Raw genomic sequence first — 18,501 nt, 5'->3', positions numbered from 1 at the left:
AAGCCGGTCTCAAAGGTGCGGTCCCATCACCGCCCCCTCAGCCTGCCAACGCCCCTTCTCAGACCCAACCCATTAGCCTCTCCCTTACTGGCCCCGCCCCATTGTTGGTCCAGGTCACGCCCCTCTCAGCCCCTCCCCTATTTCATTCAATCCAGGCCTCAAGCCCCACCGCCCGGGAGACCAACCTCAAACCAACCTCACGATCCCATTGGCCAGAGAATGTTAGTGCACCGCCTTCCATCGGTCTTATTGGGTCCCGAGGTGTCAATCTTCTTTATAGAGTCCCAACAGTTGCCATGGCCGAGATTTGAGGGGCAGATAATAATGGACGTCTCAAGACGTCTCGTTATTGGGCAGAAAGCCCGGCTCTGGGCGGGGCTTAGAGCCAAACGCTTGGCTGCCTCTGCCTGGGGTTCTTCAAGGCTGCAGCCTTTCCTCGGAGACACACCCCTCCCTCCTTGTTATTGGTGCCGCCAGGTGTTGCTCAACAGGATTCCACATGTCGATAGGAAAAACTGCCCGTCCTTCACAGCTTTCCTAATTTCAATTTGCTTCTCTCCTTAGAGGCGGCAACCTTCTGGCCGTAGCCAGGGCCCTCCTCACGGAATGGCCACGGATTGGCCCGGCATCCCGTCACTCCTGGACCGTGGGCGGAGCCAGGGTGCCTGGGGGCGGCGAATTGGCTGACTGGGCCTCGGGGGCGGGGCAGCCGCTCCTGTCAGCGGGTGAAATGGCAGCGGCAGAACCGGCGGCGGCCGCGGTCCCGGGGGGCGGCTGAGGGGGCCGGGCCGGGGCTGCGGGGCGAGCGGCGCGGCGGGGATCCAGCGGCGCGGCCCGGGACGGTGAGGCTCGGCACGGCGATGGCGGCGCGCTCGGCGCAGGTAGGCAGGCGGCGCGGGCCGGGCCTCCCGGGCGCCTTCTCAGGCCGCCGGCTCCGCGCTGCGGCCCGCGGGGGGCCCGGCAAGACCGGGGCTCGGGCCGTCTCGCCGCGGAGCCCGCGCCGGGGGCCCTCGGCACTCCCGGCACGGACCCCGGCCGTCGGCCTTGGGCCCCGGCCCCCGCCCACCCTCGTTCCCGGTGCCTCCGGACCCCTCGGGGCCCCTCCCCGGGCCCTTCCGGGCGCCCCCTCCCCCATCCCGCCCCCTCCCCAAGAGCCTGCCCCCCTCGGCCGCGAACTCCCGCCCACCCTTTCCACAGACGCGCAGGACTCCTCCCGGACCCTTCAGGGCTCCCCCAGCCCCCACCCCGCAGACCCGCCCCCCACAGGCGCCCCCCCCCCCCACTCCCTGCAGGCCCAGGACCCCCGCCCTCCCTCTGTCCGGATCCCTCAGGACCCCTCCCATCTGCAGACCCCTTGCCACCCCTCCCTCCCCTCACTTGGCATCCTATCTCAGGGCCCAGGCCTGCCCCCAGCCCCAAGGGTGTTAGCCTCAGAGCCCTACCCCTCCCTTCCGACCCCACAGGACCCCTCCCCTAGCCTCTGTGAATCAGGATTCGTACCCACAGGCCTGCCCTCGGCCTGCTGGCCCATCTCCCACCCCCAGCAACCCCATGCCCAAGGGCACCCGGAAAAATCACTCCTCAGGCTCCTCCCAGCGCGCTCCAGCAGCTGCACACACACCCCTGAGCCTGCTTCCTGAGCATCCACCCTCCCCTCGTGCTCAGGACCTCCCAACAGATAGATATTCGGAGCCCTCCTCCCCTCCCAGAGACACATCTTTCTGAGAGCCCCACACGCGCCCGTGCGCGTGCACACACGCACATCTGGGAGCCAACAGTTCTCTCGCGCAGAGAGATGACCACGAACCCTCCACAACGCGTCCGGACAGACGTCCTGCCCCCCAACACACAGGCATCCAGGAGCCCCCTGGTACGCGGGCGTGCGCGCTCTCGCACACGCGCGCGCACACACACACACACACACACACACACACACACACACACACACAGAGCTAGACGCTCGGATCCCCTACGCACACAGAAAAACTTAGGACCTCCAACACAGACGCAGACAATTGGTACCTCCCCCCACACACTCGCACACGCAGGACTCCTTAGCACTTTCACACGCCTCCGTAGACGCCACCTGCCCGGGTTCTCCCGTAGTGCCCAAAGCTCCCAGCGCAGGCAGACTTGGAGACATGAGCTGTTTGCCCTGCCCCAGGCAGCCAGCCTGCCCGGCGTCCCCGTTGGGGCCCTGAAGGGTGGCAGGGTGACCCAGAATCTCCCAGCACCCCTGTGGACACCTGCCCCGGGCCTCTCTCCCCGTACCCGTCTCTCCCTGCTTTGCCCTTCTTCAGAGGGAAGGACACTCACGCTCCCTCCTACACTGAAGTCTCCCAAAGGGAAGCCCCCCCCCCACGGCCTGCCCCCTGATTTATGCCACCCCCTGGTGGGGAGGGGGAGTTCAGGCTGCTCCTGAAGTCTGACCAGACCGGCAGGACCAGCTTCCGGACCCCATCATGCACGCGCCAGGGGCAGCCCCTCATAGCCCGCGTGAGTTCCTTCACCCACCACCCGCGTGTCATGCCGAAATGAAACGGCTCCCTTCTCCCCTGGCATTTGGGACCCGGTGGGGCCAGGCTGGGGCCTGCCAGAAGCACACAGCTCTTTGTTAAGGAATATTTTCAGAAGGGAAGAATGTGCTGAAGAGGCTCGGGTAGAACACAAGTGAGTAGTCAGCTTGGTTTGTCCCAGGGCCGGGCTTGGGTCAAGCTAGAGGCCCCAGCATCCACGCGTCTTCCCGGGTCGTGTTGGTTCCCTCCACCCGTCCTGCCGCCCTACAGCTGTCACCCTCAGGTCCAACCTGTGGGCGCCCCTGGGCTTTTGTGGTCGCCCCTGTGGGCGGTTTGGAAGGAGCCGCAGGTGGCTTGGCCCTGGCACAGAGATGAGGAAAGGAGATCACAGAGCGGGCACAATGGTGTGGCCAGGACTGCAGGGGTGAGGAGGAGTCTGGGTCCGGCCCGCGCCGAATCCAGATCAGTCCAGGCCCCGCACTGCCTGTCTGGACTCCTTTGAGCGACATTAGCCTGGAAAGCCCCAGAGAAACAAGCCCAGGCTTCTTTGTGGGTATTCACCAGTGGACTCTGGACGGCCCTGAGAAGGAGCCCATATTGGCTCGGGGCGTCAACTTCTCCATCTGGAAAATGGGGGGGAAAGATCCTTAGATCCTCGCTTTGTACTGCAGGGGAGCCAATGAGGTTAGGATGTAGTCCTGAGTGTCCCCCTGGGCGCCATGTGGAAGGGGCCGGTGGGGTCCAGCAGGGCAGTCATCCATCCATGGGCGCTGGCAGGATCACTGGCCGCCCTCGTCCCCTGGTTGTAATTCGTTGGCACCTCTCTGGATGATGGCCATCTCTCTGTGGCCCAGCTGCATCTCAGGAAGCCGGCTCAGGTGGGGGTTGAGAGATGGTCTGTTGTGGGATTTGTGGCCACACAGAAGCCTCCCGTGGGGACGGAGGGTAGGAGGGGGACGGCTTGCTGGCAATGCCTCTGGCCCGCGTACACCTCTGATGCATAGACCCGGGTGGGGAGAGGTTTGCTCTGCCCACTTGCTGAAGGGAGGGGTGGTGAAGACTCCTGAAGGTCACGAGGTACACAGGAAACAGTCTCCACCTCCCCAGGGTGGGACCTTGTGCAGATCCAGTGGGGTCAGAAGGCTCCTCAGAAGAGGCTGGGTACGAACTCCTCGGGAAAACACGAGAAAGCTGCCAGGGAGGGCTTGTGAACAGCATCGGTGCACTTTTACCCCCGCTTGGGATACAGGCCTGTGTCTTTGTGTCTGTGTGCTTTGGCAGGTGCAGGGGGGCAAGGAGGAACGTGATCTCAATTTCCTCTTGCAAAATAGAGGCGCTGATTGTTCTAGGTGAAGCCCTACCAAGTATTAGGCACCGAGTCAGCTGCTGGGGTATGAAAGAATGTCACATGTGGTCCCTGCCCCGCAGCTAAAGACCCTCCTGGCATCGGGAGGCAAGAGCTGAAACCAGCGGTGTGCCCTGCGATCAGGCCCGTGCCACATGCTAGGCCCTGTGCCAAGCACCATTTACATACTATCTCATTTAATCTTCCGAACAACCTGGAGGAACCTAGATTCCAGTGTGTGCCCTTCCCACCACGTCCTGCTGCTTGCCGTGTGGAAGCATGAGATGGAATTATGCACAGCGTGCGGCGGGAGCACAGAAAGGGTCCATCGCATCCCTGGGGCGTCAGGGAGGGTGGAGCAAGGATGACGTAGAGGCCCAGAGAAGAGCTCACCGGGCAGGCATGGCAGGGAAGGGCGTGCCAGGCAGGCAGAGTGCTTGGACAGAGGCCCACCAAGCAGGAGCCAGCGTGGTGCATTCAGGAAATCGTGCCTTGTTTGGTGGGCCTCATCCTGCAAGCCCTGTGTCCCAGATGCTATCCACGGGGCACACCCTGTGTGCTGCTCCCTGGGAAAAGGGACCCGTAGCTGGAAGAACTTGGACAGGCAGCAAGCCCCACCTTGCCCAGGGGAGTCTGTAGCACATGGGCTCCGGTAGCCAAACAGGGGCAGTGAAAGGAGTGAGCACGAACTCACCAGACCCAGGGAAGCGATGTATCCCTTCCAGGGAGATTTCGAAGGCCCCATCCGCACAGCACAGCTCGCCTGCACTTTTCCTGCATGGCTCAGCGTGCTGTGATGTGTTGTGAGATGGTTTCATTGAGGTCTGCCTCCCACAGGAGACCACTAGTCCCACGAGGGCAGGGTGCCTCTCTGTTCATGGCTGAGTCTCAGGCAACTGGATGCTCGGTAAATACTTGCATCGTTTCAGGATCTGACAGTCTTCCCTACTCAACCCACTTACGAAAGAGCACCTAAATCTCTTCCCCAGAAAGAAGTCGACCTGTTGGCCTTGGAGAGCCCCCAAAGGCAGGGCGCACCCACCTTGCCCCTGCCCCCTGGCCCAGAGAGCCTGTGCAGCTGACACGGGCACCAGAAAAGCTATCATCTTGGCTTTGAAGAGCCAAGTGCCTTGCAAGATGCCACTTGTCTTATTCATGGATCCCTGGAAGGCTCATAAGGGCTTTAAATGTTCCCCTTTGTCATCCTCAGGGACCTAGAGGAACGAGGGGTTTGCAGGAATGAAGCTGTTTTGGTGGCAGTAGGAAAGTTGGAGATGATACAGGGTAGTAAACATTTTATTATTTTTTTTTTTTTTAGGTCAGAAGGGATTCCACAGGTCATACTCTTCCACCTCTCAGATTTTAATCTGAAGGTATTTGCTGCTGCTATTATTACCAATAATGATAATGATAGTTTTACTGCGTTTAACTTTTAAAGAGGGCCACCACACTGGGGGTGGGCCTGCTGAGGAGGGGAGGTTTGTTTATTCATCCCACAAATATTGGATGCGTGATGCTGTGATGGAACTCTGGGGATCCAGGGGTGGGCTAGACAGCCCCTGCCCTCATAGAACTTTCCATCCCGCAGGGAACAAATACTATGGGCCGGCTCCTGTCCTAAGCACTTGACAGGTTTAGCTCAGGTGTTCCTCGCAACAAAACCTGGGAGGCAGGTACTGTTTAACAGTTAACCCTGTTTTCAGATGACAAGACTGAGGCAAAGTGTATCTCAAAGATAGAAAGGGATGTAGGAGGGATTTGAACGCAGGCTTCTGGCTCTGAAGTTCTCCCAGGAGGCCAAGAGATCTGGGAACAGTTATACACACACCCACAGAGCCATGGAAGAAGAGACACGGATATGGAAACATCTAGAGCAGCATGGAGTTGCAGCGAAAACTGGGGAAAAGAGGAGGATAGACAGTAAGCCCTGAATTCCAACTGCTGTTCTTGTTATCCAAGGTTACAGATCGGTTGCCCGCCCCTCGCCAAGGGAAAGGGCCCAGACACCAGGCCATTTCCCCAGGAGCTGGAGCCAGCCAGGACCATGGCGGTCTGCGGGCCCACAATGACCGTCCTGGCAGGCTGGGCATCTAGGGTCACATGGCATCTCCTGAGGCATCAGATTCAGAAGTGATTCTGTGTCCCCCATAACCATTCCAAGAAGAGGATCAGAAGCCGGCGGGGGGAGGGGAAGTGGGGAACCAAACTGGAAGGAAACTTGGGGTCTTTATTCTTGCCTCTGAAAATGCCAGGCTCTGAGAGAGGGCGCATACACACTCACCCCCTCTCCCCATTGAAAACCAATGACTACACTTTCCTCAGTGCCCAGTAAATTGGGCATTCGAGTTTTATGTGTATTATTCCTAAAGTGAAAGGAAGCAGAAAGAAGGCAGAGGTTCTGGAGTCAGAAATCCAAGCACAAGTCCTGCCTCCCCCCCGCGTCCTCGTCGGGGGCCCTGGCACCTGTCCCACTTGCTATGGCACCTGGCATGTGTTACAACTGTGCTTTACTTTTCTGTCCACGCTGATATGGCATCTTTTTTTCAAATTATCTTTCAAATAGGGTTTACTTTTTCGAACAGTTTCAGCGTTACAGAAGAACTGAGGACAGTGGAGCATCTTGTTGGCTCAGTCAGAGCATGTAACTCTTGATCTCGGGGTCATGAGTTCAAGCCCCACATTGGGCATGGAGCCTACTTTATTATTATTTTTTTAATGTTTAATTAGTTTTGAGAGAGAGAGAGAGAGCACGCTCCAGCAGGGGAGGGGCAGGGAGAGAGGGGGACAGAGGATCCAAAGCGGGCTCTGCACTGACAGCGGGTGAGCCCCATGTGGGGCTCAGACTCACGAACCATAAGATCATGAGTCAGACCCTCAACTGACTGAACCACCCAGGCTCCCCAAAGCCTACTTTATTTATTTATTTAAAAAAATTTTTTTAATGTTTATTTTTTCGAGAGAGAGACAGAGACAGAATGCGAGTGGGTTAGGGGTAGAGAGAGAGGGAGACACAGAATCCAAAGCAGGCTCCAGGCTCCGAGCTGTCAGCACAGAGCCCGACGCGGGGCTCAAACTCACGAGCTGCGAGATCATGACCTGAGCCAAACTGGGACGCTCAACCGACTGAGCCACCCAGGCGCCCCTCCCCAAAGCCTACTTTAAAAAAAAAATTGAGACAATTGTACAGAGAGTTCCTGTAGACCCCACACCCAGTTTCCCCTATTAGTAAGTCTGCCACATTTGTTATGATTAACAGACAGATGTTGATACATTAACTACAGTCCACGCTTTATTCAGGTTCCCTAATTTCCTTGTCCTCTTCCAGGATCCCATCCTGGATCCCACGTGACATTTTGTTGTCAAATCTCCTTAGGTTCCTCATGGCTGGGACAGTTTCTTAGGCTTATCCCTACTGCTGATGACCTTGACAGTTTTGAGGACTGGTCAGGAATTTTCTAAAATGTCCCCTCGTCTGGCTTTGTCACATGTTTTTCTCGTAGTTAAACTGGGGTGATGTGTTCTGGGAGGAAAGACACAGAGGTGACCATGCCCTTGTCGTCTCATCACGGGCCCAAGCTCTCAGTATGACTTATCACTGTCCGTGTTGACCTTGATCACTTGGCTGAACAGCACAGAGATTTTTGTCTTCGTTTGGCAAATGTTTACCGACCACCTGCTAAATTCCAGATGTGTTAGGATCTTGGAGTAGAAAATTAAAGAAGTTAGGCCCAGGGCTCCTGGGTGACTCAGTCAGTTGGGAGTCCAACTTCGGCTCAGGTCATGATCTCACGGTACGTGAGCCCGAGCCCCATGTCGGGCTCTCTGCTGACAGCTCAGAGCCTGGAGCCTGCTTCAGATTCTGTGTCTCCCTCTCTCTCTGACCCTAACCCACTCGCATTCTGTCTCTGTCTCTCTCTCGAAAAAATAAACATTAAAAAAAATTAAAAAAAAAAAAAAAAGAAGTTAGGCCCTTGCCCTCAGCACGTTCATGACCCAGTAGGGCAGGCAGGCACGTATAGAAGTAATTGCCATAGACTGTGCCTTGGGCTGGGTTGTAGGAGATATTTGCAGAGAGGAGAGAAGTGAGCCAGCGTGCTGGAGGTGGAGGTTGACAGGAACAATTTCACAGGAAAAAAAATATTCAAAATGTTGGAGAATGCCTTTCCAGCAAGAGGGAACAGCATGTGCAAAGACACAGGCAGAAAGAAGCAGGTGGTCACAGAGGGCTGAGCCTGGTGGGGCTTGGATAACAGAGAAAGGGAGGCCGGCAGGGCTGTGCACACCGGGCAAAAACATTTGGTCTCCATCTCCAAGTAGGGAGTGGCTGAAGGGTCTGGGCAAGTGCAGAGGGCTAGCAAGTGCAGAGTGCTCAGGCTTGGCCTGAGCAGGTGGGTGGAGGGCAGCACCACAGACCCAGCGAGGCCCCTCTGCATCAGGAAGAGCAGCTGGCTTTAGGGAAGGTCTTCCTAAAATGCAAGGCCAGCCAGGCTCCTGCCTTGGTCCACAGGACCCAGTGGGGGTCTGGCCTCTACAGAACTCTCCAGTCTCCTCTAGAGTAGCATGCCTCCCTCCTGCTTCTGCCCTGTGGTCCCTCTGCCATCCCACCCCACCCCATCCCATCCCTATCATCATTTTCTCTGAGCAATCATTCACATAACATAAAAGTCACCCTTTCAAAGCGAATGGTTCAATGGGTTTCAGTATATTCACAACGCTGTGCAACTCTCCTCACTGTCTAATTCCAGAACAGTTCCTTGCTCCAAAAAGAAATCCCCCATTCCCCCGTTCACCCTAAGCCCTGGCCCCCGGCCACCACTATAGATATGCCTCCTCTGGACATTTCGTATAAATGGAACCATGTCACTTGTGGTCATTTGTGTCTGACTTCTTGCACTGAGCATAATGTCTTCCGGGTCCGTCCACGTTGTAGCAGGTGTCAGAGCCTCCTTCCTTTTTTATGGCTGAGTAATATTCCATTGTATGGATGGACCACATTTTGTTTGTCTGTTCATCCATCAACGGACATTGGGTTGTTTCCACTTTTTGTCTGTTGCGAATAACACCGCTGTGAAGAGTCATGTGCAAGTTCACGTGTGGCCGTGCGGTTTCCATTCTTTTGGGTAGATATCTAGGAGCGGAATTGCTGGGTCATAGGGTAACTCCGTGTTTAACTTTTGAGGGAACTGCCAGATTGTTTTCCGGGCTATCTGTTCTTCCAGGCGTGCCTCTCAATCTGTAATAGAAAGTTTGGATGGTCGTTTCTTATTCTCTATGCTCTGTACGCTCCGGGAGGGCCGCGACTGCGTCGGTGTTTGCCCAGTATGGTGCCCAGCACCTCGCAGGCATTCAGCAAATATGGGTGGGTGGGCAGGTGGGTTCAATTTCTCAACTCCTATGTTGTAGGCTCAGTGCAGGGCACCACACTGGCAGGGACCCAGACAGTGGCGATTTTTACCCTGGTGGGTAATATTCAGGAGCCAGTTGGCAATCTTGGCTGGTGCTCAGGAGAAAGGGAAAGCTGGGGAAAGGAGAGTGTCCCAATTGGTGGCATTTATTTGATCATTTAAGCCTCGACAGTGAGACCACCAGGGGCATGAAGGGACAGGGGCCGAGGCAAGGCCCGTGGAGGAAGAGGTGCCGTGTAGGACACTGAGAAGCCCAGGAAGAGAGGTGGGAGAGAAGCCAGGAGCCTGACCTGTCTGAAGCTGGGTGGAAAAGGACTTCAAGAAGGAGGGCGCATGGCTGGCAGTGTCTAAACAGCCCGGAGAGGGGGAGGGAAGTAGAAAATGCCCAGCATCTGGGCCCTTCTGCCCCCGCGCCCCCTGCCCCCAGCACACTGGCAGTCTCTTCCCACCCCTCTAGGTTGGCTCAGCCATGGGCTCAGCCTCATAAGCCATGGGCCACCCTGTGGGCGTGTGGAGGGTGGGAGTGCCAGCAGGCAAAGGGGTAGGCGGCCCACTGCCTGCTCTGCAGGGTCCAGGACCCCATTCAAGTGGCTGAGGTGGGGTAGAGGCAAAGGGGCTTGAAGTGAAGGATGCTGAGAGACTGGCACGTCAGACCCACTGGACCTGCATGTACATCTCAGGCTGGTGGCCCCTCAGCCCTCAAAGGGACTGCCCCATCTGTGGGTCTCTGTACCCATCAGGCAGGGGAGGCGGTGCCTCATCCGCCTATTTCCCCCCATTTCCCTGTGCCCAGAACAGTGCCTGGCCCTCAGACGGCCCTCAGTGAGCATCAGGGAAGGACAGTGAGCCGGGAAGAGTTGGGCCTCTCTGGAGGGGAGGCAGGGCCACCCGCAGAGCTAGGAGGGTGGCGGGCCGGTGTCCGTCCCAACCTACTCAGTCCCAAGAGTGGCAAGATCTGGTCCGTGCAGGAAGTGCGTGCATGTGTGTGTGTGTGTGCACACGTGAGAATGCGTGGGTGTGAGACGGACTGTAGATCGTGTGAGTGGGCCCTGTGTCCGAGTGTGTACACATGGGTGTGGGTGCAAGATCGTGTGTGTCGCCGTGAGTGCAGGGGGTGTGAGGTAGTGTGTGAGTGTATGTAAGTATGTGTGGGTGTGTGCGGGTCAATTACATGAGTGTGTTAGTGTGTATGGTGTGTGTGTGTGTGTGTGTGTGTGTGTGCATCAGGAGGATGGCTTCCAGCGCCAGGCAGTGTTTAGAGAATCTGGCGACGAGTCAAGAGAAAGTTCCTGAGGGATCAGAAGGTTCTGCCTCTCGGACTGCAAATTTCAGCCGTGTGTATTGAATCAATTTTACTTCCTGTGTGAAGTCCTCGTTAATATGTGATAAATATCTGGACAAGCCCTGCCGGTGGCTGGTTTTGTTTTGAAATCAGAAGGGCAGAGTTGAAGCAGTCCCTCGGGTCCTTTGGGGGTGGCATCGTGGACACCAGGGCACTCCAGGCCTCCTGAGATGGCGGGCCCGGACCACCACCCTGGCCACGTGTGGTCTCTTGCTCCAGGGCTCCCACTGCTCCCCCACCCCAGCAGTGCTTAGGAGGCTCCTGTGCTCGCCTCCCCCACCTCTCTCCCACCTCCCAAGCCTGCCTTCCCAGCTCCTCCCCTCCCAGAGAGATCCTTCCAGGTCAGGGCTTCCTGTGCCACAGCCTGCCTCTGCCCTGGCCGGTCACAGACTTTGACTCGGTGGTAGGCCCGGAGCGGGCCCCACCTCTCTCCGGAGAGGTTAACTCCTGGCTAGACGGTGCAGAGTGGCCCGTTTTCTGGGGCAGTTGTCACTGGCCAGCGAGGCCATAGGAGGCAGAGATCTTCCAGTTCTGCTGGGGTTCGCCACCCAGAGTTTGTACCGCCCACCCAAGCCAGAGCCCTCGGCACCCAACAGAATCGGAGAGCCTTGGGGAGCCAGAGGCAGAACCAGGGGCCCTGAGGAGCCACAGAGACCTGGGAAGGGAGGGTTCTGGGCCCCCTACAAGGTGAAAAAAGAATGATGCCCCCTCGCTCCCACCCCGTGACAGGGCAGCACAGGGCAAGGAGGCTGGAATCAAGTGTATGGCCAGGGTCAAGCCCAGCCACCCAGTGGGCCCTCAGGTGTCGGTTGGGGTCTGAGTTTAGGCTGCAAGTAGGCGCCCAGTGACCTGATGGCAGGTGTGAAATGGTCTACTCTTGTCCTGTCATTGTCCTTCTGCTGCCTAGGGGACCAGATGCCCCCTCTCTGGGGCCTGGCCAAGGACCCCTCCGGGGGGAGCTGTCAGAGCCAGGTCACGTGGGGTCCAAGGGCAATAGTGGATTCCTGTCACAGACAATGCAGGAGAGTAGGGGAGCGTGAAGGAGCCGTCCAAAGCGACAGGGAGGGGAGGAGCACTTTCTTCCCGCCTCCATGGCCCTGGAGATCCCCATCCTCTCAGACCGTTGATGCTTGGGCTTACCAGAAACATGCCTGAGTGGAAAGAACACCGCCCCCAGCCCCTGCCTTCGCTCCCCTAGCCATCCCCCACCCCTAAAACCTCCCACCAGGGTGATGGCAGCTCCTGCCAGCAGTTCCCACACCAGGCATAGCAGAACCCTGGAGGTCAGCTAGACGTTGGCCCTGGCCCTGGAACGAATGATCAAGGCCACCGTCTAGAGAGCAGTCATTAAGTGTCAGGCGCCGTTCTCCCACGTTCCATGCGGTGGCACACTCAGGTTCACCGCCACCTTCTGGAGCAGGTCCTGTATGATCCTCAGTCTTTGGAGACTCAAAGAGGCCAGGGGACTGGCCCAAGGCCACCCAGCTGGTTGAGGGGGAACCACGGTTCAGACACAGATTCGTCTGAGTCCAGAGCCCTCGCTTTCGGCACGGTGCTGAGCTGCCTCTCCTGAAGCCGGCAGAAAGCAAGAGGCTAGTGTTCTGGAAGCCGCCAGGAGGGCGGGGCCAGATCCTCCCCAAGAAAAATCAGACAAATGGGCCTGGCACCCGCCCGGCCAAGATCGGGGTACTGATGAGAGCCTGTGGCTCTCGCTCTGCATCCACCGGGCCACACATTCCCAGCACTTTGACGCGTCCATCCCTGGCTTCCCAGCCCAAGGGGAGTCGACTCTTCCGGCCGTTGGCAACACCAGCCAATCAATGGTAGAGAATAATTGTTTCTGGCTGTGCCAGCCACCCACTTTGGTTGATGAGACGGGGAAGGTCGGATGCTGAGGCAGGGCTCCCAGGACAGGATCTAGCCAGAGACAGGGACCAAGGCCGTCAGGAAGGGCCACTGGAGCAGGGGCTTCTGTGCCTCCAAGGCCTGAGTGACAGGGAGCCTTTGCCCCTGGTCCTGCTGAGGACTCAGGGATGTCAAGTTGAGACCTGGCCTTTATGCCCGGGGACAGAAGGGCAGCTCGGGCCCTGGCTGCGGTCCTTCTGTCTCCGTCCATGCATCTGGACCCAGGCAGGGATCATGGTAGCTGGTGTCTCGCATAGAAGGAGCCAGCATGGCCGTCCGCTGGGCTGGAGTACGTGGGGTTGGGGGGTGCACCGAGCGGACAGACCAGAGATGGGCAGCCCGAGGTGAGGAAATGTCCGCAGGCGAGCAGCAGGCTCAGCCGGCCCAGAGCCAGCCAGACAGGGTAGGCGCCCCCACCCAGTGCTGACCATACATGTCTCCGGCCCCCAGACAGAGCTGTGACCTGGCCCTGCTCGCAGCAGATGAGCCTGCCCACCATGGCGAGCCCCACTCTGAGCCCCGACTCCTCATCCCAGGAGGCCCTGTCGGCCCCCACCTGCTCCCCCACCTCTGACTCCGAGAACCTCAGCCCCGATGAGCTGGAGCTGTTGGCCAAGCTTGAAGAGCAGAACCGGTGAGTTGGGGCCTGGGGGGCGGGGAGTGGCCTCAGGGGTGCAGCCTGGGCCCCACACAGAAGTTCCCGGGGGCCCCCCCTCACACTAAGAGCTGGGCCCGGCCCTCGGCAAAGTAACAGCGCCCACCGGAGACTTGACAAGGGACGTCTTCTGCCGTCCTCCAACCCCGGATGATCGGTTTCCCCATTCCGATGAGACCAAGGTTTCAAGAGGGCCAGTGAACCTGGCCTTCGCTGGCTGAGCCTCTGTTGGAGGGAAGAACAAATCTTCTGACTCTGGAGCCAGGCCTTCCCACCTTTCTCCTCTGGCCCTTCCCCTGGTTTCAAAATGTAGGCGGTATTATTATTCGGATACAACGAGGCCAATGGACAGAGAGTTTGTGAGTCACCGCCTCTAAGAGGAGGGGGCCCGGCACACCATGTGGGGCTAACCAGGAACGCACCAGGGTCGGTGAGGGAATGAGGCAGGACGTGAGCAAGAGCCTTCGTTGTGGTTCCTGTAGGAAGGAACAGCGAGGCCGACTGGCTAGCTCGAGTAATCTCAGCGGGCTCGGGGGTGCAGGGCCAAGCCTAGTTGGCCTGGCAACTGGCCCGGGGTGATCAGAGCAGGGGAGGGGGTTGGTTTGGGGGTTCTAGATTGGTTGGTCTGCATAGGAAAACTGCGCTTGGCAGGCAAGTCCTTACCCATCTCTAGGAACCTGCTAGGCTGCCAGAGGGTGGTCCCCCCCGGGGTCAGCAAGGCCCCAGATGGCAGAGTAGCAGAAACACACGGCCACACAGCTGCTTGCCAGCTGGCTGAGTGGCTCGCCCTCCCTGCACCTGGTGCATAGAGCGTAGATCTTAACCAACCCTGCCCTGCGGTGCTGGTACGCGACTGAGTCCGCCAATGCACGGGCTTCTCAGCGCCGTGCTGGACACAAACGGGACACAAAGATGTTAGCCTCTCTGGGGACCCGGGAATGAGGACCATGGCCCAGAGAGGGTAGAGCACCGGCTAAGGCCCCCCAGTGAGAACAACTTAGACCCAGTCTGGGACTCCTGAGAGGAGGGGCCGGGCTCCCCCGGGGGTGCCCTGTCCCCAGAGAGTCACTAGAGCCCAGGGGCGGGGGCAGGAGTTGGCCGCAGCCGGGGCCCCGCCCCCACCAGCCCCTCTCTGCCCAGGCTCCTGGAAGCCGACTCCAAGTCGATGCGCTCCATGAACGGCTCCCGGCGGAACAGCGGCTCCTCGCTGGTGTCCAGCTCCTCGGCCTCCTCCAACCTGAGCCACCTGGAGGAGGACACGTGGATCCTGTGGGGCCGGATCGCCAACGAGTGGGAGGAGTGGAGGCGCAGGAAAGAGAAGCTGCTCAAGGTGGCGGGGCCTGTGGGGCTGGGCGGGGCCGGCCGGGTCACTGGGCCACCGGAGGGCAGCACCAGGGTCCCAGGGCCGTCCGGGGGGGCCCCCGCGGGCAGAGAGCGGAAGTGGAGATGAGCCTTGCCAGGACACGGGAGGGCCAGGGCCACGGTGCAGGGTGGGGCCGGCCAAGCTAGTGGCTGTCACGCCGGTGTCTCAGGTACCCGTTTGTTTCCCGCCCGCTCTGTTCCGTGACGGACTGGGGACCGCGCATTAAGCAGCATGGCTTCTGTCCGCAGCACGGGGGCTCGGCCAGCTCTGGGCCGCAACCGAGCCACAGGCCAGCCCCAACTCAGGGCTGGACCGGTGGCCGTGGGGAGGCCGCCCTGGGACAGGGTCCAGCCCGGCCTCCCGCCCCCCCCCTCGCCCCCCCTCCCCCCCCCGTTGGCAGGAGCTGATCCGCAAGGGCATCCCCCACCACTTCCGGGCCATCGTGTGGCAACTCCTGTGCAGCGCCACAGACATGCCCGTCAAGAACCAGTACTCGGAGCTGCTCAAGATGTCCTCGCCCTGTGAGAAGCTGATCCGCAGGGACATCGCCCGCACCTACCCAGAGCACGAGTTCTTCAAGGGCCAGGACAGCCTGGGCCAGGAGGTCCTCTTCAACGTCATGAAGGTGAGGCCCGGGGCCGGCAGGTCTCCACCGCCCAGACCCCGGCCTGTGAGGGCCTGCCGGCCCGGAGGGCCCCTGCGGTAATGAGCATGTGTCCCCTTTGCAGGCGTACTCCCTGGTGGACAGGGAGGTGGGCTACTGCCAGGGCAGCGCCTTCATCGTGGGTCTGCTCCTCATGCAGGTAGGCCAGGCACCAGCCACAAGCCCGGGAGGTGGGCCAAAGCAGAGCGTGCCCCCGTCCAGGGTCCTCCTGGGGTCAGACCTCCCTCCCCACCCACCTACGGCCCCCGCCAGGCCCCAGGCCAAGCCCCCCGTGGGTGGGCTCGGAGGGGCTGGCTGCCTGTCCTGGTCCACCGTCCCCTCCGGGAGCTGCCCGGTCACCGCCCAGGGCTGGCACTCAGGCGGAGGGCTTAGGTCAGCCAGTGCGGTGTTAGCTGGGCCAAGGGTTTCCTCCAGAGAACCCAGCAGACCTAGGAGGGGAGAATGGAGACAGCTGGGGCTAAACCAGAGGGTGTCTCACCTTGGGCGCTGGGGGTGGCCAGCCCTGGGCTTCAAGTCCCAGCTCCCTGTTTCCTGCCAGGAGGCCTGTGGTCTCAGCCTCAGGAGTTTTCCCATCAATGAAACCGGGATGATGATATTTACCAGGGGTTTGTTATGAGGGTCCAGGCAGCCTACGCAGTCCGCGTTCTGTAAGTCTAAACGTAACAGAGGCAGGCGAAGCACCACGCCCCAGGGCCATAAGAAGAGCCGCGAGCGCACCCTCCCACCCTGCCTGTCCCCACCCACCCAGATGCCCGAGGAGGAGGCCTTCTGTGTCTTCGTGCGGCTGATGCAGGAGTACCGCCTGAGGGAGCTCTTCAAGCCCAGCATGGCCGAGCTGGGGCTCTGCATCTATCAGTTCGAGTCCATGCTACAGGTAAGCGGAGGCCTGGTGGTCTGCACCCACTCACCCCACGCCCGTGGGTGCTAACCTAGACCTGCCCCGTTCCAGTCTCTTTAGCTGAAAGTTCCAGGGCTGGGAAATCGCACACAGAGGTTCCAGCTCAGAAGGGGGTCCTGTGCTGCGACAGGGCCGGGGCGGGGGGCGGGGGGCGGATGGGTACTGCCCCAAAGGGTGCTTCAAGCAACGGGGCAAGGGCCAACCATTGATGGTGGGCACCCCTGAGAACATGGGACTCCCAGAGCCACCAGGGCGAGAGGGGTCGGGTTGGCTCCTGTCAGGTACACCCGCAGCCCCTCCTTGTCTGCTCCCCAGTGTGGCGGAAGGAGGGAAAGTGTTGTCTGCCTGCCTTTGCCGATACTGGAGAGCAGCCGCCTCTGTTTATAAATAGCAGCCCCCGCAGGGCCCGCCCCTGGCTGGCAGACAGAGACTGGGCGTGCGTGTATGTGTGCGTGTACACACACACACACACACACACACACACACACACGGCCTGCTTCAGAAGCTGGTCACAGGTGGGGCTGTGTAGCTCTGCATAGCAGATGGCAGGGAGGTGCTGTCGCTTGAGGGGACCGGGTCGTGTTGGCAAGCAGGTGGCCCGGGGCCACGGAGAAGAAGTGACCCCACCCTGGCCTGGGTGGCCAAGGCCTTCCCGGGTGAAGTAGCTGGACAGCACCAGAGAACCCCCAGCTGCAGAGGAAGCCCCAGGGCAGGTGGGGAGACAGCCCCAGAGTCTGTTTTGTCTTGGCGAAGGACATCCAGGGGGTCCTAACACCTGGTCCAGCCCCAGTTTCCCCGGGTCCTGTCACTTGCCAGCTGCCTGAAATTCAGGCCAGGCAGACAGGCATCCCCTGAGCGTTGCTGGGCACAAGTACCACGCAGGGGGCGGTGGGTGGACACAGCAACCGGCGGGTCACAGAATATGGGGCTCACGCCACAGCCCACCTCTCGCTCTCTGGGTGAACTTGGGGAGTTGTGTAACCACCCACCTCCCCCGAGCCCCAGAAGCTCCCTCTTGAGGCAGCGGTGAGGACCCCACGGGTGGTTGTGCCAGTGCGGCCCCCCGTGCATCCCCAACACCCAGTAGCTGCTGCTGCACCTGCCGCCCCTGCCGGTGTCCCCACCTCGTGCTGCTCAGAGCCCTGGGGTACCTCAGCCTCCCCCAGACACAGTGCCACGGGTTGTCAAGGGCAGGCGGGTAAGACCCCCTGGAGGCCGGGGCGCCGAAGCCCGGCCCTGGCTGGTGGAGGGGGCCCTGGGGGGCACGGACAGCCATTCCTGGCGGCCTCCTCACGGGGCCTGGCCTCCCCCCCACCCCCACCCCAGGAGCAGCTCCCGGATCTGAACACCCACTTCCGCTCCCAGAGCTTCCACACATCTATGTATGCCTCGTCCTGGTTCCTCACACTCTTCCTGACCACCTTCCCGCTCCCCGTTGCCACTCGTGTCTTTGACATCTTCATGTACGAGGTGAGGACGCCAAACACCCCTTCCTCTCCCAGATCCCCAGCCAGGCCCCGGCTGAGGGAGGGCCGGGACTCGGGGAGGGGTCGGAGACCCCTGGGACGACAGGACCTGAGATGCACCGCCACCATCACCTTTGCAGGGCCTGGAGATTGTGTTCCGGGTCGGCCTCGCCCTGCTGCAGGTGAACCAGACGGAGCTAATGCAGCTGGACATGGAGGGGATGTCCCAGGTGGGCCAGAGGGGCAGGGTGGGCGGGATTCCCTTACACTAGGGGCACCAGGGCAGGTGAAGGCCTCCTGAGAGATGGCGGGGGGGGGGGGGACAGTTGCAAGGGCGGAAGGTGTCCTGAGCATCCTGACCCTTTGCCATGACCTCTGTTCCCCGAGGCCTTCCTGGAGGACCCAGACAGGCTCTGAGGAGCAGCCTGGGGGAAATGACGGAAGGTCTAGGCTTAAGCCAAGCCCTGGGCGGTCCTCCTAACCCCCCCCCCCCCCCCCCGCCCCACCGCCCCGACCTCCTGCTCCCAGCCCTGGGTCCTCCAAAGTCTAACCCGGCAAATAGTAATACCAGCCAAACTACAAGGTCTTGGGTGTGGTTTTGGTCCCGGCACGGCACGTGGGCCAGGCGAGGGCCCGGGAGGGAAGGAGGGGTCCGGGCAGCTTCACACCCGCCCTGGCCGTCCCGCCTGCTGGAGAAGAGGCCAGCCTGCTTTTCCGCCATGTCCCCATCATGCAGGCCCCTGCCCCTCCCCGCGTCTTCCAGCTGGTGCTTCGGGGAAGAATGCACAAAGGCCACGGCTGTGTCCACGAACACGGGCATCCATTGTGCGCAGCTGCCAGAGGGGGCCAGCTGGGCTGGGGAGCGGGAGCCAGCCTGGCCCCGAACCGCAGCAAGCTGTGTGCTCCGTCGGGGCTTACGCTTAACCCTTTGCCCGGGCTCCC

General features: G+C 60.2%; 1 protein-coding gene across 6 annotated transcripts in view; it reads left to right on the top strand.

Annotated features, from left to right (window-relative positions):
* The first annotated feature begins 807 nt into the window (after positions 1–807).
* The window catches only part of EVI5L (ecotropic viral integration site 5 like), a 29,374-nt gene continuing 11,680 nt past the window's right edge, over positions 808–18,501 (top strand). Inside the window, exons 1-9 of one of the 6 annotated variants that reach the window (XM_047849878.1) lie at positions 811–881; positions 5,180–5,234; positions 12,964–13,147; positions 14,309–14,498; positions 14,932–15,156; positions 15,260–15,334; positions 15,944–16,069; positions 17,420–17,563; positions 17,700–17,789. In XM_047849878.1, the coding sequence (XP_047705834.1) occupies positions 12,996–13,147; positions 14,309–14,498; positions 14,932–15,156; positions 15,260–15,334; positions 15,944–16,069; positions 17,420–17,563; positions 17,700–17,789 (1,002 nt within the window). In that variant the 5' untranslated portion in view covers positions 811–881; positions 5,180–5,234; positions 12,964–12,995. Of the gene's footprint in view, positions 882–5,071; positions 5,146–5,179; positions 5,235–12,963; positions 13,148–14,308; positions 14,499–14,931; positions 15,157–15,259; positions 15,335–15,943; positions 16,070–17,419; positions 17,564–17,699; positions 17,790–18,501 lie in introns of those variants that run through there. The other 5 variants (XM_047849874.1, XM_047849876.1, XM_047849875.1 and 2 more) reach the window with 5 other exon arrangements.

This window comes from Prionailurus viverrinus, chromosome A2, assembly GCF_022837055.1.
Source record: "Prionailurus viverrinus isolate Anna chromosome A2, UM_Priviv_1.0, whole genome shotgun sequence".
NCBI classification, from domain to species: domain Eukaryota; kingdom Metazoa; phylum Chordata; class Mammalia; order Carnivora; family Felidae; genus Prionailurus; species Prionailurus viverrinus.
The sequence above is the reverse complement of the archived record's forward strand: the minus strand, read 5'-3'. Positions and strand labels throughout refer to the sequence as shown.